Source organism: Phalacrocorax carbo, chromosome 9 (genome assembly GCF_963921805.1).
Source record: "Phalacrocorax carbo chromosome 9, bPhaCar2.1, whole genome shotgun sequence".
NCBI lineage: Eukaryota > Metazoa > Chordata > Aves > Suliformes > Phalacrocoracidae > Phalacrocorax > Phalacrocorax carbo.
The window spans coordinates 1,488,240-1,509,099 of NC_087521.1; the positions used below are offsets into that span (position 1 = coordinate 1,488,240).

At 43.1% G+C, this 20,860-nt stretch overlaps 1 protein-coding gene across 10 annotated transcripts in view; it reads right to left on the reverse strand.

The window, feature by feature from the left end:
- Positions 1-20,860, reverse strand: part of RAD51B (RAD51 paralog B) — a 479,852-nt gene that overhangs the window by 426,779 nt on the left and 32,213 nt on the right. For 2 of the 10 annotated variants that reach the window (XM_064460052.1, XM_064460056.1), the window contains exons 1-4: positions 10,084-10,360; positions 8,589-8,682; positions 7,621-7,734; positions 3,609-3,725 (exon numbers count right to left, since the gene is read on the reverse strand). In XM_064460052.1, the coding sequence (XP_064316122.1) occupies positions 3,609-3,725; positions 7,621-7,734; positions 8,589-8,672 (315 nt within the window). In that variant the 5' untranslated portion in view covers positions 8,673-8,682; positions 10,084-10,360. Of the gene's footprint in view, positions 1-3,608; positions 3,726-7,620; positions 7,735-8,588; positions 8,683-10,083; positions 10,365-10,400; positions 10,501-20,860 lie in introns of those variants that run through there. The other 8 variants (XM_064460057.1, XM_064460059.1, XR_010374377.1 and 5 more) reach the window with 7 other exon arrangements.

Genomic DNA, 20,860 nt, shown 5'->3' on the forward strand with positions numbered 1-20,860 from the left:
CAAAAAACTTAACATTCAAGAGCTTTTTTTCAGAAGAAAACTGGAAGTGCAACACCATTCCTGGCACAATGCTTTTCATTTACAATCAGATAAAAGTTCAGCCTATCTTTGAATGTATTCATTTCCCCCAGCTACCTTTAAATACATTGATACATACAGAGTATGACCATTCTTAAAATAGTTTAGCAATAGTTTCCCAGATTTTCTCATATTTAAAGAGATTAATGTTTTAAGGAAACACTGAAAAAATTTTTAAAAACTTAGTATTGTGATAATCAACCAAGCTGGGAAGTTTTACAAAATACATAGCTCCAGAAAATTAAGCATAAGCATTTGCATTTACTTCCTGAATAGCATTATTTTCATACCATCACAGGATAATTATATTTGGCATCCATGTTTTGAGATCAACTGCTTGCAGAACTTCCTTTCAAATACAAAAAAAAAAACCAACCCAAAACTTAGAAGTAAAAATTAAGCTAAACACCAGTAAAACACCCAGCATGCCAACCACTGCTTTTCCTGGATCTCCCTCTGGAGCAATGCCAAGAACATGGCAACCAGGAAGCTTAAAGTCTATCAGTGCTCCAGAGTCATTGTACCTGGTCTTCAGTCAAGAACACGTCAGATAGACTGCACTGACAGCTGAATGATAGCTATGCTTAGGATTAAGAAAAAAAATAAGTATTCATGACATTGTTATCAGTAGCCTTGTAAATTAACTGCATGGCTGTTCCAACCCAAAGGATCACATCCACTTATTTTTTTAATTAGGGAAAAAAAAAATTCCAGGATCCTTTAATACAAACTTTAACACTCTGGCCCTCTTTTACTCATAATTGCCAAGCCACACAAGGACGGCAAAACAGACTGAGTTATCTGGCTTGACTATAGAAGGGCGGCATCCTTGTTCTGGGCATCACTCATGAGCCAGTCACAGGCTCAAGGACAAGCCAGCATATCACATAAAAGATTCATCTCTATTCTACTTTTTCTCCTACCTGTGCAGCAGTGCCCTACATTTCAACTAAGGAAGCACAATTCAGAAATTTAAGCAACATAAGCATGTGAACAGCCCTTCTCTGCCTCCACCAAGAAAAAGTTAGTGGACCAGATGGAAATCCCAGGAAGTCAGATCCTAGCTGCAAGCAAGCATCATTTCTTTTCAAACATAGGCTGTGCTATTTTGTCAGCTGATTGCATGAACAATAAACCAAAAGAAAAAGAGTCAAACTACAGCTAGTGCAGCCACAGCTTTGCTGACAAAAATATTTTTAGGAATCAAAAACTCATCTCCTGCTGAAGGCACTATCCTCAACAGCAGCACAGTTACAATCTCAGGACCCTGTATATCCCACTGCTACTTACAAGAGCAGCTCTTTCTTCTTCAGTGAAAGAGAATTTAGCAAGTCTTTTCTCCCAGAATTTAAAGACTTGTAGTATTCATCTTAAGTTATTCTGATCAGATTTTCTTATAGTAAATTAATAACAAAGCTAGGCCTAAATATTAAGAAAATATTAGTTCTGACAGATCAATGTAAATTCATGGATGCGTTCTAAAACATTTTTATGAATACCTGAATGGTGTATGTTCCTGTACATCTGCAACGGCTTTGGCTGGGATAGAGTTCATTTTCTTCACTGCAGCTGGCACAGGGCTGTGCTTTGGATTTAGTATGAAAACAGTGTTGATAACACACTGATGTTTTGGTTGTTGCTGGGCAGTGCTTGTACTAGTCAAGGACTTTTCCAGCTTCCCAGGCTCTGCCGGGTGCACAAGAAGCCGGGAGGGAGGGGGCGCAGCCAAGACAGCTGACCCCAACTGGCCAAAGGGATATTCCATATTATATGGCATCATTCCCAGTATATTAACCGCGGGGAGTTGGCCAGGAGGCAGCAATCACAGCTTGGGGACTGGCAGCATCAGTTGGTGGGTGGTGAGGGGTTGCATCACTTGGGGTTCCCCCCACACACCCCGGGTTTCACCTCCCTCTCTTGTTGTTCTCCTTTTCATTATATTATTACTATTATTACTATTTTATTTTAAACTGTTCTCATCTCAACCCATGAGTTTTCTTGCTTTTGCTCTTTCCATTCCCCCATCCCACTGGGTTGGAGCAGTGAGCAAGCAGCAGTGTGGTGCTTAGTTGCTGACTGGGGTTAAACCACAACAACATCATATACAAAAATAAATACTCAGAATCCTTAAAAAGTAAAAATCCCTCATCACATAAGAGTTTAGACTATAACAGTTTCTGCTCTAGTAAACTCAGTGTTGCTAAAATACTGTTATGTTTTAAGTCACTATCAGATTTCGTAAGTGATTCCTATCTGAGATCAAAACCAATCTAGTTTGATTATAGGGTGTGGAAAAAAAAATTATTTTCCACATAGTAATATTTTTTTATAACCTCTCACTTCTACTCCTCTACTGTGGCAATTTGCCACAGCTGACAAAGAAAAGTACTTGGTAAGGACTGTTAAAATATTCAAGGAAAAAAAATGGTTTCAACCTGTCTAAATGCAGACCGTAAGGCACACAATATCTATTTTTCCATTCAAGTGCACAGCTGAGTTCAGAATTTTACTTTAAGGTGGCAAGCATGGCCACACTGCATAAAACCAATGCCCATCTAGCTCTGGATTCTGTCTCTGCCAAGGGCCTACAACAGATGGCTAGGGGAATGACGTAAGAACAGGGCACACATATATTAATGCTCCCTCCAATACATAAGTTTCTCCATCTCCATTTCTAGCTCAGCAAATTCCTAAGCCAGAGTTTGCATCTTTGTATTTTTATAATACTCAATGACTATAAGCATCTACACAAATCCTCTCTTTCCAGATTACAGAAACTATGCACATTATGGCCACTTTCCGTAAGGCAACAGAGAAATCCCGGTACTAGAAAATTAAGTGCTCCGTCGTTCCTAAAAGAAGATTCTAAGCAATAAAGTAGCAATGCATCCAAAGTCGATAGATATGCGATTTGTAGTATTGCAATGGATGAGCATATAATACAGGACTTAATTGCAGTCTTTCTTAAAATTATTTTTAAATTCATTACATACGCATTTTTAAATGCATTACGTTTATTGCATAAATTAGTTACATTTATACATAAAAGCTCTGTAAAGTCATTCTCATGCCTATATGTTTTATACTTTTGTCCTAATTGCCTATTGTACCTTCATAAAAACTAATCACTTCGTTAAAGCAGAATGAGTTAGTATTAAAAGGACAGACTCCTGATTCAGCACCTTGTGCTCTCAACCACAAAATCACACTGCAACTTTCCCACTATAAAATCCAGCCAACAATTCTCCCAAGTTTCCTGGGAAAAATTTCACTTTTTTAAAGAAAAATGGTGTCACCAAATTTTTTTAATTCCTCCACTTTCTTATTTGCCTAAAATGCTTGGTGGGGGGACACGACAACACCAAAAAAAGAATATTGCAGCCTCTACCAATTAAAAAAAAGCACTCCTCATCCAAAACTTTTGCATATTTTGTCTTTAAAGCACCTGACACAAGACAGTCCAACCTACCTGCAGCTTTTGTCTCCTAGGTATGATGTGCAACTGCAGTAAAGTATATTAAACAAGTTACCTCTGTGAGGGATCCACAGGGCACTCCACCATGCAAGACTTTATCCAAACTAGGCAGCGTCGTGGATAAAAAGGCTGAAGAGGGACTGACAGACTTCCTCAATTTCATTTCGTAAGCCTACGGAAGGAGGGGGAAAAGTAAAATGGAGGGGAAAAGGGGGAAAAAAAAAAAAAAACACATCAGAAAATATCTTTTTTTCTAATGGAAATAGCAAACTTCTCACATTTGCTTCTATCAACCTGGAATGACTTAACACTTGCCAATGGATGAACTATTCCTATCTTCAACTACAGTCCTCTCTTAGCTCACCACCCTTCCTTGCATTTATATCCCATTTATAGGTCACAGAGTAACTTTAAAAGTTTGTTCTATCTCCCTCACCAAAATATTAAATAATAAGCCCTTAATAATGACATGTCAAAGGTTTTTTTTCTGCTCCTATTCAGCAAGGCTTGCTTTCAACCTGTAAAACTCCAACTTTTCACAGAATGGTAGGGGTGGGAGGCACCTCTGGAGATCATCTCGTCCAACCACCCTGCTTGAGCAGGGACACCTAGAGCAGGGGGCACAGGAACGCGTCTAGGCGGGTTTTGGATGTCTCCAGGGAAGGAGACTCCACAACCTCCCTGGGCAGCCTGTGCCCCTGCTCTGGCACCCGCACGGGAAAGTTTTTTCTCATATTGAGGTGGAACTTCCTGTGTTCCAGCTTGTGCCCATTGCCCCTTGGCCTGTCATTGGGCACCTCTGAAAAGAGTCTAGTCCCATCGTCCTGACACTCACCCTTTAGATATTTATAGGTATTGATGAAATCCCCCCTCAGTCTTCTCCAGGCTGAACAAACCCAAGTCTCTCAGCCTCTCCTCATAAGGGAGATGCTCCAGTCCCCTGATCATCTTGGTAGCTCTCTGCTGGACTTGCTCAAGCAGTTTCACATCCTTCTTAAACAGGGGGGGCCAGAACTGGACACAGCACTCCATATGTGGTCTCACTAGGGCAGAGCAGAGGGGGAGGATAACCTCCCTTGATCTGCTGGCCACATTCCTTTTTATGCAGCCCAGGATATTGTTGGCCACCTTGGCCACAAGGACACATTGCTGGCTCATGGTCAACTTGCTGTCCACCAGCATTCCCAGGTCCTTCTCAACAGAGCCACTTTCCAGTAGTTCAGCCCCCAGCCTGTACTGGTGCCTGGGGTTGTTCCTCCCCAGGTGCAGGACCTTGCACTTGCTTTTGCTGAATTTCACCACGTTCCACTTGGCCCAGCTCTCCTGCCCGTCCAGGTCACTTTAAGTAAGTATGGTCAGTGACCGGTGCATAACACTCACATGAAACCCAAAACCAAGAACTCCCTGGCCAGCATTCACCACCGATTTGAAACTACCTGGGTTGAAGGAAAGGTTTGCTAAAGATTCCCAAGTCTTTGAACAAGCCTGGGCTGATCCTGCAGCCATTCATGATGCAGCCAAAACATGATGTTTCCAGAAGAAACCGGTCTTGCTCACACCTTGCAGACATCTGCTAAAGCTGACACATCCCTCAAATACTGAGCATCCTGAACATCAGAAGTTTGATTTTCAAAAGGAACGGTCCAATATCTAAAGGTTGTTGGTCTAGCTAATTCCCAGAGGTTTCAGACTCCTGGCCCAACAACAGAGATTCTCAAAGCCCTGTCACAGTGTACTGCCATAATGTGCCATGATCAACCACTCCAGAAAACCTGATTTCTCTATGCCTGAGAGAAATGCAGGCATCAGATTTATCCCAGACTTAAGATGGTCTGCTGGGAATATGGTGTACTATGGAAGCACCTCCACAGGAATCATCGACAACTAAGTAAATAACCACACCATTGAATGCTGGATGTAGTACATACTTGTTGGGCAACAAGTGAGCATGTTTACTGAAGTTGATCAGAAAAATTTCCAGCTAGCTCTACCAGCAGGCTAAGGTAGCTTGTACTTCCCTTTCTTTATGCTACAGTTCTTCCCTATGTTATAACAGGTAGTATATTAGAATAATATTTGAAACTTACTCAGACCTTCTCTTTTCTTCAGTTCTACTGAGGAGAAATATACAAAAAATAGCTTTCAAGACACAGAACAGGCTAATACTAAAAATAATTAATTTTACCTCATTCAAATGGGATTGGAGTTTATGCTCAGGTTCACTTTAAGAGTGAATACATGTACTGATGACAAAGAATTTGCAACATGTTTTAATTTAATCATTTTTTGTTTAACCTCCGACAGGACTTAAACCTGTAGGCTGGAAACAAACCCTGTAGACCATGGAAACAATACTCTAGTTTAGCTTTCCTGCCTAACATGGGCTCTAAAATTTTACCGAGTGATTTCTGCATTTAACCCACAAAATTAAGGTTGAACCAGACTGTCTTTCAGTTAAAAAAAAAAACCTCAATTGTTACTTGGATTCCTGATTTGACTGAAAAATTACTACATCCTTACACAACCTTTTTCAGACTTATGTTATTTTCTAAAGATTTTCTTATTACTTCCCATTTCAGGCATTAATTTTTTTAACTTACCTTCCAGCCACTGGATCTTATTCAGCTTTTTGTTGAACTAGACTCTAGAAACCTCTAATATAATTAACTGCTTCTACTCAGCATATAAAGTGATTGTGTCACCCCTTAACTAATTTTCTCTCTGATGAACTCAGTAGGCTTCATTCTGTACCTCATACTGTGAGGCAAGCTCTCCAGAAATTGGAGTTTTACTGCATATCTTGGCATACTCTCACGTTTAGCTGCGCTTCCAATGTTATATCTGGACAGTCTTTTTCCCCTTATTTATAACTCCTATTATCTAACTTATTTATTTTTTTACTCAAAGATGTTGTAACACCATGACTGATGTAGCAAGAGGGTTTGACATCAGTCACTCTGACCTGAAGTCCATTTGAAATCCTATGTTGGCAAAGATTCAATCCACATCCCTTAAAAACAGCTAACAACCTCTGTTTCGGGAAGCACAGCTCTGTATTGTATGCACTTACGTAGCTGGTCATTATCAGCTGGCTCTGTATTTACAGTTGCTGGCAATTGCTGTCTGACAAACTTCACTATCTGCCAAACTTCTCAGCAAAGAAATTTGATTGAATATTGATGCGTGGCTGACAGGGAAAAGCAAATGCTAGAACTCTACCTAAAACTTTGATCTGTCTTCAATTTATTGATTAACAGTTTTGATGGATTTAGCTAGCTTTTAATCCATTCAGTATAAGTCATGTTAATTCTACATACCACTAACTTTACTACTGCAGTATGCTTGTGAATTTAAAGTTACACAGAGTTACTGCGACAATTACTATGCCAATAACACATAAAAACTATGGCATGGCTTATTTTTTCCAGGAAAAAAAAGCAGGCTGCATTGACTTAGGTCAGAACTGTCCATGTCCTCTCCATTCTACAAAGACACCATTTCTGACATCTTTTCACCTGGATTCAAGAAAGAAAACAAAATCCAAGCACTGCATTGCAGCTAACACCTGTTTCCTTCTTGCACTCTCCCCAGTTAGGCTACCTGTAGCCTAAACCACACTACAGCTCATTTACATGGATGGAAAAAATGTTCAAGAAGTTATTTTCAGGATCACTTCACTACTTGATATCAGTTTTATGTTTAAAACCAATTTATACTGAAATTCTTATTCTTTGCTTGTATCAAACAATTCTTTTTTTTTTCAGTTGCAAGGTCCAAACTAGAATCAATTTTTATATGCTGGATTACAAGAGAGAATGCCATGTTTCCCTAATGCACTCAGAACCTATTCTGCAAGCCTGAACAATCTCTTGAGGCTAAAATGCGTAACAAAAGTCCCTGCATCAAACTAAAGTGCCTCAGAGAGCTGAATTTAAAAATAGAAGTATTATTTCATTGTACAGTCAAACTGAGACATCACAAGCCCCCCAGGTAAAACAGTGAGTGACATTGTTTAGCTTTTTTCCCAGATATTGTATCAAAACCAAAATCAACACAAGCACACTTACTGTCTGCATTTTGGGAGCACAAGCTCTGCTGACTTTACTAAGAAGCTTCTGCACATCGTAGTAGCTCTGTCCCGTTACTTTCATTAGCTCCAAGAGGGAAAGACATAAAAAGTCCTGAAAGATGACAGAACAGTTCAGAGAGCTCCACCTAGAAGTCAAGACTGGGGACTAAACTGATGCAATTTATACACAACTAGTATACATTCCACAGGTTTACCAACTGTGCCATGTTATACACTATTACACTACACCTCTCCCACCTTTCTCTGATACCAGTATATTAAAAGAAATTGTATTAATATTTTAAAGGACATGGAGTCAAGGGACCAAACAATCAAGAACTGTGTGATGGAACTGCAACAAGATAACCCTTTTTGCCCACAAGTCTCTGTCTACCTGAAAAACATTCAAAATACATCATGTCTTCTAGATTGTAGTCCTAGGGCTAGGCCCTGTATTTATGATGCATACTACTGAAACACACAGGGCCTCTTGGCTCCCTTTAGGTGAGCATTCATAAGAACAACTTCAGAATGTACTGTTGAATCAACCCATAACTGATAGGGTAACATCACAGCACATTCACACACTAGATTATGTGGTAAGCATGCGTTTTTGTGACACATTCACAAATGCATGTCTTACTCTGTACAAGTAGTAGCTGCACATCCCTGCTAAAATAAAGCATCTTCAGGTTCTTTAGAAGTGAAAGAGGTAACTACATACAAGTTTATATGTTTTAGTTAGGCATCTAACATTTTAAGGCTATATTTTTACAAGGCACCAGGCCAGATGGAGCCTGAAATGCCCCCGCTTTATAGAAAGTAAAGCTCCCTGCAAATTAAACTACCAAAAAAGTAAATAGTACATACATTAAAACACAACCGCCCACCCCCCAAAAAAAAAGAAAAACCCAAAACCCAACCCCCGAAAAAACACCCCCTGCAAACAAAACACAACCCTTTCACCTGACAGGTAGTGATCTGATGGCGACTTAGCCTTTCACACAGCTCCTGAGGCAACCTTGCTCTTCTTAGTTTCTTACTGGCCATGCTCCCTAACCTACAGGGCAAACAAAAAAAAGTTTTTTGAAAGACACTTGGAATACGACTACATGGACAATTACACTCACTCCTTGCTAAAGAACAGGAAAGTGTGTGCACGTGTGTAAGTGTATATAAAAAATTTAACGTGATTGAGACTTCCCATATAAGTCTATGTCATATTAAACTATACTACCACTCTGAAAGCAGTTGTGTTAAATTATATCCCCTCATACTTGACCATGTATGAAATCATGCCAGTAAGAACAGAAGAGTCAGCAATATTCATAGGACAGATGTTTCCGGGACATAAGAAAGCTGGAAATTACTCAGTGGTGAACTAAGCAAGAGTTCCTCATGCTATACTGCAATGGAAGGAAATAAGGTTATCTTTGGATGCCTACATATGAAAAGTAGAGTAATCACAGTAAGTGTTTATCCCTAGAACATATACTGCTAGAACACAACACTTCTGGTGACCCAGGATTTGTGACAGATGTTGAAAGAACAGGAAGGACCTGAAAAGGAGACACCAGAAAGACTGAAGGGCCGGAAACATACTTTAGCATGCAAGACTCAAGACAGTCAAACTAGTGAAACACATTTCATAATGTTCTATGTAACAATTTATGAAACAAACATAGTTAATAAAGAGTTCTTTAATTTAGCCAACAGTGTAAAAGAAACCAGATGCCAAAGCTAAGCATATGAAGACAAGAACTACAAGGTAAATATCATTTATTCCAAAAGCAAACAAAAACACCACTGGACCAAGGCAGCAACAACTGTGGCATATTCAGTCAATTAAGCAAATTTTATTTATCGAGATTGCCGCTTAAAGAGTATCTGGTTATTTCAGATAAGCCTTAAGATTATTTTACGTAGCAGATAAGATTACACCACCACGACGAATCCTTCTCCCCTTCGCCCGCAGCTGTTTGCGTTTGTCCCATTTTTTTTTGGTCATTCCATTCTACTGAACGAGACTCCACAGGACGGCACTCAGCTCTGTACAGCCTAAGGCACGCAGGTTTTCCCTAATCTATGTGTATGAGGACGTAGCTGCTTCACATGTATGACTTAGGCAATATTCCAAGTATCTATTCAGCCAGAAGTTTAGGCAAAATAAAAAAGTTTATAAATAATGCAGAATCGCTCCAACTTTCGCAGATGCACAGGCCTCCACACCTTCACAATATGGGAACTTTATTGCCTCCTCTACAAAATCCTCTTTAAGCGGGAGAAAAAACAAACTTCTGAAGAGCCCTGCGTCCCGCCGAGTTACCGGCACAGCCTCCGGTCGCCCACGGCGTGACTGAGGCCACCGCAGCGGCGCCCACCAGGCGCTCCCGGGGCGGGCAACCCCATCATGGCACCCGTGAGGGCGTAAAACACCGACGTACACCGCACACGGACTTACACTTAGTATCACACAGCTGCTGCACGACAGCTTGACATTATTGCTTCATCTGCAGTGACAAAACGGACTTGCTAAGCTGCGGCGTCACGGGGCTCCCCTCCCGCCGCCCAGCCCGGGTGACTCAGGTGTCCGCCCGCCCCATCGCTCCGGGACCCGGGGCCGCACCCGCAGCCGGAACAGGAGCCCCGGCCCGCCCCTGACACGGACACCCGAAACCTCGCTCCCCCGACAAAGCAGCCCGCGGCCGCGCGGCTGCGGGGCCTCCCGCCGGGCGCGGCCAGACCCACCCGCCCGCTCAGACGACAGCGCCCGCGCACCTCAGAACTTTTTCAAAGGCTCCCCGCGGCGGGCGCGAAGAGGCGGGGCCGCCGGGCAAGGCCTGCGCTGGCCATTGGCTCCGCTCCCGCCAATCTCCCCCCGCACCAGTGAGGGCGGGAGGCGCGCAGGGGATGCCGGGAGTGGTATTCGCGGGGCTGCGCGGGAGAGCGGGCGGCCCGTCATGGAGGCCTGTTATGGCGAGGCAGCGCCCCTCCTGCACCCCCTCCATCAGAAGAGAAGCAGCTTTGGGGGAGGGGAGAGTGTTCAGTTCAGCCCTCATGAACGTGAGCCTCTCCCCAGAGGTGGGAGCCGCCAGGCTAGGCTGTTGGGGTGGAGTAAATAAGAGTGCTCCAGGCACGGAAACCTCAATGCAGGCATCCTCGGGGGCTGCCTTTCACAGTGCTTCCATGCTTTACCCTAGAAATTCCTACCGTCCTCTGCACATAAAGCACCTACAAAACTTGAAAAGTCTTCAGCATCAAAAGCACTTGTGCATACATTCATTTGTTCGGAAAAAATACTGGAATGCTGATTCTTGTCTTCAAATTGAGGGCTTACAAATGTCTGGTCTGATGCCAGCTGTGGCAGAAATGCCTTCTGACTGAATTCACCCTGTAATGTGAATGTAACAGGGAGAATCTCTTGTCAAATGTGACTGACGTGACTTTACTAATGTCTGTAGCTTATATTAGAAAGTACTTAATTTAGTAGTGTATATATGTCATCTGCATAATTTTACAGTTTTAGAAATTAACCTAACTGAAGAAAAATAAAACAGACTAGTATTACCTGGGATGTTTACTGAAGGCCTGTGCATTTGGAACTGCATGGGTGGGTTTTTGTCTGTACTGAAAAAGAAATGCAGTGAAGCTGCAAAATACAGAACTCTTCAGCCACTTTTCCAAACTAGCGAACAGGAGAAACATAGCAAGAAGCTGACTGTCATGAAATGCCCAACAACCATAGTATCAAAAGGGGTCAGTGGAATTAGTGTTTGGTTCATTGCCTGGAGGGAGCTTACATGTCCAAAGAAGTCCAGAGGATTTAAGAAGCTGGGCAGGGAGTAAGCAGCCTGTAGAAAAGCAACTCAAAGAGCTTTAGTGAATAGCTAGCTGAACAGGGAGAGAAGAGACGAAATGGAGAAAGAGCTCCTCCTGGTGTAGTTTGCCTTTAAAAGTTGGCTTGAAAAATGTAAGTCACAATTGAGAAAAGCTGTCTAAGGGAAGGGAAAGGATGTCTGTTGCTGCGGTTTAGTTTCAGTGGCAACAGGAGGCATGACCATGGTGTAACTGTTACGGACTACTATTTCCTGCTTGGTACAGTAGTAGCAGGAGCCTTACCTTCCCACCAGAGGCGCAGGAAAAAGTAACACTGCCTCAGTGACTTTTTTCCCCTCCCACAAATGCAGCAGAGCTTCCCCTTCACCTCCAGGCCACAGGCTTCTTTCCCATTTTCCACAAAAACAGAATGCCTGTATTAAATCAGAGAACGGTTTTGGGATGTTGAGCAAGGCAAGCAAATCTTCTCAACCAGGTTGTTGAGAAGATTTGTGAGCAAAACCAATATACCCTGGTGCCTCTCTTGCAAGTTCTTTGCATCTAATTTCTCAGTGTAGTCATGACTGTTCTGCTCTCTACTTCTCAGATATACAGATACACCTCTAAACCTACTGGCAAATGATTGTGCATCATCTTCTCAGTGTCACTCAAGAAAGTTAATATTTTATATCCAGAGGATAATCAGAGAAGTGTTAACATACGCCTATCACCACCAACATTCTCAAGCAGCAACATGGCAGGCAGCTCCACAGCTTCCAAATGTTTGACTAGGGGAGTACTCACTAGGAATCAGGGTGCTCAGCAAACAGCTCTGCTCTGTGACCTAGGTCAAGTCCCTTAATGATAGGGTGTCTGTTTTCCTTCTCAGTTTTTATTTTACCTATTTAGACTGTAAACAGGGTAAGCAGTGCTGGCCCAAAAGACTTACATGTCAGGCATGACACAGCAGAGCACTGATTTAGTCTAAGCCTTTAGCTGCCCCTGGAACTCATAATGAGAAGGGATTAATAAAGCTAAGAGATTATTATAAGAACTGAGCCTCACCACATTAATTTAAGAAGGTCCTTTAAACTGGTAACAGTGGAGCGAGACTGTTCTAGAAAGGCGAAGCATAACAGCAACAACAGACGAAGTCTCGTAGAAGCAGAGTGCTCTAACATCAAACACACCGATTACAACAAAAAAGAGAATGGTGAATAGCTTGCTAATGGGCAAGCCAAAAGGGACAGAGTCTGATCTGAAGGGCACGGGATGAAATACTTATCAGTTCTTAGCCAAATAAATACTCAGCAAGGTTCCAGAATTTAAAAGATAATGACAAATTTTTTTCTTTTCTGGAAAAGAATCCACAGAGGTTTCTTCCTCTAACCCGAAACAGCCTTTTGTGCACATCTTCAGATAATAGTTTTGCATTCTAGAACATTTCAGATCGTTCACTTTACTAACAGAGCTCACTGATACTGACTACAGTCCTCAGGTTTATTACTGTTTTCCAACTATCAATTCTTGCCTTAAAATTAGCAGTGTTCCCCTGCCCCTGTGAAAGGAAAGTGTCTCCTCAAAAGAGTTCACTGTATGAGAACACAGCAACAACTCTGACTCTCAAGGGTAATCCACATATTCAGAGCAATTCCCCACCTTATGCTTGCTGGCTAGCATCTAATTAGTCTAATATATTCTTATTCCTTGGGGTTTTCTACTTGATGCCTACCACATTCTTTAAAAAAAAACCACCCATGTGCTCCTGAGACTGGAACACGATTATAGACCAGCCCATGCTTTCCTGGGATTAAGGCCCCAAGAGGTTGTTCAATAACAGTACACAACAGAACCTCCAATAAAGAATTCTCTCCATTTCCGTCTCTCCAAAGGAGATGGAGATTTACTTCCAACCCTTTGAGGTTCCACACCTCAAAAAACAGAATTTAAAGGATCTCACAAGGAGGCCTGCACCCTGGTTAAAAATGCTTTATTGTCCATGCTGTCTGTACCAGCACAGCTTTAGCAAAGCTATTTCACTTGAGACTTTCCCAGCTGCATCTGCTCCAGGGATGGGGTAGAGGGAAAGGAAACCACCTCTCTGTTGTTTCTACAAGCTGCTCAGCACAACCTCACTGTTAACATCGGCTATAACAAATAGATGAAGAACAACAGACCAGTGAAAAATTAGCCCATCTTCTCATTCTGAGTGATTCTCCCCCTCCTTGGTCCTCTGAACAGTCTGTGGACCAGATAAATGCTTCTCCCCAGGAAATGACTCTTTTTCCTCCTGCTCAGGAAGGATTAAAACCAATTATAATGAATCCTCCTTAGGTATTAGAGAGGACCTGCCTGACCACACACATTTACACCCAGGGAAAAGCAGCTTTCCTCTCAGCACAGGCAGAATGCATTCCTCTGTTTTCTACTTCTTCACATATGCAGCTGTGGATTCAGAATTATCTATCACCCCCAAAATGTAGAGTTTATTATCTATCAGGCCCATGATAGATTAATTATCTATCACCCCCAATGTAGAGTTTTTGAAAGACAGCATCTGTACCTCCTACCCTTCTTACAGAAAAGCAGACTAGCCACCTTCACTGCTATGGCAGGCAGAAGGACAGACCCACCTGCACATTACAGCTTTGAAAAGTTCAGCTACATTTGCTTTCTGCCCAAATTACAGCAAACAAAATGAGAGACCTCAGGGATTATTCCACTTTTAGCCTGTACTCATCTAAGAAGATTGCCCTCCAAGATCAGCTTCCTACTTCATGTAGCTTTTTCTGGTTAAAGGGGCAGCAGGAGTCATTCAAGTCTTTGGGCTTTTTGTATTTCCCTATTAAGGATCTGTTCGATGAGAAGGCCATGAACTGGCAGAGCAGCAGCACAATAATCAGTGTGGAGTAGTTGTAACCAGAGCAGATCTTTACCCGTAGATGCTGAACTGTATTTACCCTACAAAACCAAGCCTGACCTCCTCCTGCCTTTTGCCTGTGCCCTACCAGCACCCCTTTTTTACTGTCTTGTCTTGAGTTTCTGTTTACTGAGGTGCTGGGGTTGTCCCAGTAGTGGTGTCTGCAACCAGCAGGCCTTGCCACTCTCGCCACCAAATTTCCTGCAGTTTTTCCTGGGATGCTGAAGTAGACCAAGAAATGACAAATATCACAGCAGTAGGCCTTTAGGAACACTGCACAAAGCAGATAATATCTGACTGAGATAATCCTTAGGTCCACACTGCAGCTTTTTCTTGCTAAACCATGGAAAATCTGCAACATACCCTACTACTCAGAAACTTGAGCTGTACTTAGACTTTTGTCCTATGGAGCAGATCTGTTTCACTGTGACAAGCCATGGAAGCAAACTCAGTAGTTGAGTGGCTCCCCTTTGATCATCCCAGTCCTCTGGGGATGTGCACATCCAGCATGTCACCCTGTGATCCCTCCCAGCAGCCAGCCTCTATTGAGAAGCCACAATTAGACTAGAAAAATCCAAGCACCTTGCAGCTACCAGTAGAGAAAGTGCACTGTGAATCCCTTGTCATCACACAGAGAGTCAAACACCATGAAATTAGTACTGATGGTGCCTCGTTTTAGCAGTTACAGTAAGACATCTGTTGCTCTCAGGTACAGCCCTCGCTCCATCTGCAGAGTTCTTCAGTGGAGAAAAGAGAGAACAGGAGCCAGTGGACTTGACTGAGAGAGGACCTTTTTTGCTTGGACAATACCAGCAGAGAAGGGTAGATCACAGACACTCATCTCTGTGCAGTTGCCAGAAACGGGGGTGCCCCTGAAAAAAAGACAGACTAATCCATGTACAATGTCAAAAAAAAAAAACCCAACAACAAAAAAACTCTGATGTGACTATTTTTGTTGAGCTCAGCACCCGAGGAGCATGTTCCAAATCAGGAATGGCAGTGAAAGTGTCTTGGTTTTGGAAAAGAAGTTTTCACTTTGTGATGTTACAGATTAAGTGCTCTGATAACCCAGCAGCTGAACTGAGCCCAGTAGCTCTTACTTCAAACAACAAACACACAAACCAGCGTGCAAACAAAGCCTGGAACATTTCATTCCATGAATCATTTCAGACTGGGGCCTTTGGCTCTTGCGTGCTTTTCATTCTGCTCCTTTTTAAAGCTATAAATGAGATCCGTATGGCTGGGACTACAAAGGAAACTGCTCCCGACGTCCTCACCATCCTCCCCAGAAGATGTTTCTGAACTGTTTCCAAAGGTGACTGCATGGCATGGGAGAGAGAAGAAACCACCAAACCTGGGCAGAGAAAGCAGAGGAAGGTCTCCACTCCCACAGTATTTGTGCCTTACAGTTTTCTGCCTGGCCCTGGAAGAATGAGACATCTTCATGCCCTGCAACTGAACGTTACTCACTCTCACACATCACCTACAAGGAACTCGGCAGTCTCAAACAAGATCAAACCAGAGACCCAGTGTCTGGTATCTTAGCAGTGTTGGCAAACAGATGCAAGAGATCTTAGTGGATAATTATAGAAGAATCTACCCCCAGAGGAAAGACGACATCAGATTAATTCTGTGGGGATTATTTTTTACCTTGAAGCATGGTGCTTCTTATCCATTTTACTGGGATGAGTGGACAGCATACTACCCCAGGACTCCACTACCGCAAACTCAATTACTATAGAGAGTATCCAGGCAAGCATGTTTGCAATTCACGGTTTGGGCATGATGCCACAGCTGTGACCCCATTACTCAAACCCTACATTGACTACCTATGACAAAATGATTTTACAGAGTCATAGCTATTTCGTAAATCATCACAGCATATTATATTAAATGAACTATGCAGCAAATTAAGCCTGTACTTAATTGAAGTAAAACAGGACATTTGTACAGCAAGAAGCAGAGTGCATTATTAGCTGTTTTGCTGAACCAGGGTCCTATTAATTGGCTGATAACTGAACTTCTGTTTCAGTGGTCTTTAGGCTATAGGCTTACAAATCTGCAGGAAGCATCACAGTCCAATCCAATGCATTCCAGTCATTGAAGGCATATTTTCCCAAACCTCAGGAGTTTTCACACTGAAGAGGGAAAGGGCATGAAATGAGAACACTCCCAGCCTTGCAAAATAAAGTGCACCATAAGGAAAGGTGCCTCTAAACTGACAGAAGATGGAGCCATCCTGCATTTGTCACTGACTTTCATGATAACTGTTCTGCCATGGCATCAGCGGGGCCAGGTGTATCCTGGGCTGTGTGACTCAACAGCCTTATGGTACCAAAGGTTTAATTCAACTGGAACTCATTCAGCTTCCACTGGGAACTGCGTGTTTCCATCATCTCTCAGCGGGGACTCAGCAACTCACATACAAAGGCCAAATGATTTTTAAAAGCCTCTGATTCGACCTGGCCTGATTTTAGGGCTTCCAGCTTAAAATACATTCAGCCCCAGCGGTGCACAGCTGCCATACTTTTCACTGGAGCCATCTGAAGAAAATCAGGATAGAGATGTCCCTGACTGGTAAAACTTGAGTCACTAAAGCTGTGGTCACTTTTCAAACATCTGGGCTTGAATGATAAGATCAGGAATGTAGACGAATCATCAGGGCTGGGAAATGGGCAGATGAGCATGAGATTTGTTTGTCTTAACTCTTCGATGTTATGTTTAAAACAAATATTCTTTAAATATATCACCCGACTTCCTTCTTACATTGGTGATTATGCAGAGTAAGGTCAGTGAAATTAATAAAGTTACAGAAAACAAGACTAAGAACAGAATCAGTTTTTTGGGTATTAAAAATATGGATCATAAGCACACAGTTTTGGCTGTTTCTTTCTCTCTGCCTTTAATCTGATGGAAAAAAAAAAAAAGCCAGGAGGATGAATGAATGTCAGATGTGAAGAAAATCTTTGGGCTTTCAATTTCCTATTATAAACCAGGACTAGAATAGTAAAAAAGCAGCAGAGGTCAGGAACAAGATACAGTGAAAAAAAGCAGTATGCACACTCTTATTCCAGGGATAATGGACTCAATCTGCTGTATATGAAAAGAGACGCTAGGAGAGAAAGGCCAGAAATAGCAGAAGGTTTTACAGGGCAAGGGAGGGATACTGTTATTTGTACTAGATCTACATATGGTTCAGTCTGAGGTTTTGTAGCTGGAATTCTGAGAGCCTGGCATCTGCCACCCCACACCACAACCTCTTACCTAAACCACAGAGCGAGCACACATGCCCTGCTTTGCCATCTGGGAGGAGTCAGAAGATGAAGAACAATTCTGGAGCCACCCCAGAAGCCAAGACCTATGTCTCCATCCCAGAGCGCCTGAGGAGGGCAGATGTTTGGTTTCAGTTGGATTAAGCTTTTGGCTGGAGATTAAGTTTTGTTGTGGGTTGGCTGCTGATCTTAGCTGGATAGCTTTCCTACATGTCTGCCAAAAATGCCTAGAGTAACACATTGGCTCTTTTCATGCAGTCTGTCAACAATCAAAGTCAACACATAACATCAAAACTACATATTTTAAAATAAATGGAAAAAATAGGTTGGGATGGGTATGAATTCCCTCAGTCTCTCTTCCCTGCTACTAACTTCCCCTGCTTACCAGTGCCTGCATTCCTCCTCCTGCCTGTTCAAAACATGGAGAAAAAAGGAAACTGCTGCCACCACTTCAGCCACAAAATTGTAGCTATTGAGGGAATCCAGGAGGAGCAAGACATTGTTCATACGCACCAAGGAGGGAGGACTGATGACTTCAGAAAGATGAAATATATTATCACGTTGCTTCTGAACAACTGTGCTCCAGGCATACCCCCAGAAACTCATTTACTCCCAAGCCTGAAAAAGATTAGATCTAGATCCAAACGTCATGGCCAAGCGTGGTGTTTCTGTCTGGTTTGCTGACTGGGGGCTCCTTGTTCCTCTAGGAGAAGTCACAGGGGAGTCCTGACCCCGCCAGTCTTTCGAGGCTGGCTACCGCAGTGCTTCTGATCCCTAGCAAGGGAGTGGGCTAGGTGCCAGGAAAGCACATCCTGACAGGCATCCTGAACCATCCTTTTTTCATTGCTAAATTTACTCTCTTACATGGAGGCTATAGCATATGGCAGCTGTTTGCAGGGTAAAGAGAGAAATCAGGGCTATTTGTGACATCTGTTTAAGGGCTCTTTAGTATACATGCAGCTTCTCTTGTGATCATTGCTTTATCTAACCATAGTTTCTACATTCCACCGCACAAATGCTTCCTAACATCCTGATATTTACCCTTTCTGGTACCATTAAATTCAATGCACGGAGGGGGGTGGAGGGGAGCATGGTGGGGTAGTTCATGTTTAAGGCCAGCTGCAGTCCAAAGCCAAACTGGCACCCCATATGGCTCTGCAGGCTTTGGAGGGCACCTGCTAAAACTGGCTCCTTTCTCTTATGCAGAGTTCAGCACTTGAGGTAAATCCTAGTTTCCTTGGTTAATGTTTGCTCCTTCCTCAGGAAAACACTCATGGAAATTAGAAGCAGCTTTTTCTGAGGTACGATTTAGTAATAACTGATGTCTGCGTTCCCCTTGGTTCTCATCCAGTGCTGTTATTTATTTCAGCATCCGGCAAGCATAAAACATTCCCTTTGTGATTTAGTAGCATTTTACACTGAGCCTGCAAGCTAAGAGTGACTGCACGAGACATAGAACAACGGAGAACTTAGTCCAGACCAAGGACGCTACCTTTTCCTTTTTTTCAGGAACTGGTGTGGAAAGCCCACGTCTGTGCTGGTGTGTGCTTGCACCTTGCAAGCGGCTGGGCTGCACAGGCACTCCCTGTTGGGACAGTCCAGCTTCACCCTCGCCGGAGCCTGAGCGAGCAGCACCCCTGCCTGCGCTGGGCCAGGCTGCTGTTGGAGGTGGCTCCAGTGGCTTCTGAGTACCAAGGCATCGCAGCTGTGTGCTGGCACCCTAGAGTGCCTGCAGCTGTACTTGAATTTCACTTATAGTTACTGATATTCTCAGGACAGGATTTTAGAGCGGCTGGTGTCAAGGTTTGGATTCGTTAAGTCTTGTGGAATCAGAAATTCCCATCCTAGCAGGGCTCACTCGGTCTTAGTTGTTCAATATCCAAAGCAGATAAATTAATGGTCATACAGGATTGGGGTAGAAGGAGGCAACTTCTTTGTAAAACCTCTTTAAAACTTAGATAATCTTTGGCTTGTCAGTGTGTACAGTGGAGGCCCTGTGAGGGCTTTTGTTACATCTTTGGACATAATCCTCACTCTTGCAAGACCTTCTGTGCTGGCCAGCCGATGATTGCCTTCGCCAAGATATCTGCATTTCAAAAACACCATACTGTTACAAAGTGCCCATTTCTGCCTGCCTTTACAGAGGCAGACAGTTTTCCCCCATACGAATAACCTTTTTGCGGTCCAATGAGTAAGTGCTGCTCCTCTGCTGGGGCTCAGCCCTGATACTCAAGCTGCAAGGTGTTGCAGCACTGAGGGCTATTTGATCAGCTGCTATTGTTACAATAAAAGCTATCCCTGACAGCCATAGGTGAAATCTCTCTTGGGATCAGCATTTCTTGCTGACTCTAAATAGAAGGCTTGGCAGAACGCCCTATGCTTTACAGATATTTTTTGCTGGAAAGAGAAGAATCCTCCTGCGGGGCTGTAGAGCCAGCTCCCTAAAGCCCTTGACCCTAAATGTGTAATCTCTCTGGAGACCCAAGGTACATGAAGAAATATAATCTTCTTGAAGCATCTGCCATCCGCATTGTGTTAAAATATGGCTGGGACGCAACTGTCAAATCTCCAGGTCACTCACTGCAGAATCCTTTGAAGGGCAATAAAAAACCCAACCAAATCTGAAAGGAGCTCACGTACACAAAGGGATCTCTCTGTATTGCTCTAAGGGTTATTTTACCATGGCTGCAGCCTGAGAGGCTTCTGTGCCATCCAACAGACATTTCACCTGCTTTTGTGTCCTGCGAAAGTAATAGCTCACAACAGATGGGAAATGGAGCTGAGTTTCATGAGGTCGCTGTAATGCAAATCCTTCACCTGCTGGGACCTGTGCGGTGCGTGAGCTATGCTGGGGAATACAGAAAGAGCTTTCCTGCTCGCACAGGGGCAGATCAGACGGAGCATTCGGCGAGAAGGCCTGGGAGGGCTGCCTTCGCAAATGCATCAGCCTGACAGGTCAGCTTTCCCACTGGAGTGAAAGGGAAGGAGAGGTGTCTGTTATCACAGACGGTACAGAGGAAAGGGATGTCTGCTGGGGATTTAGTTTCTTTATACAGTTTTTTGAGCCAGGTGGAGGACTTGGTCTCTGCTCTGAAGACATAGGCATAGGGAGCAGGAAGAAGTGAGAGCTAAAATGCAGAACTAGCATGGAGAAAGCATCAGTGTGGCTTGTCAGTGATACTCTGATCTGCTGTTGTTTCAGTTTTCTGCAACTTTTTTCAACACTGTAA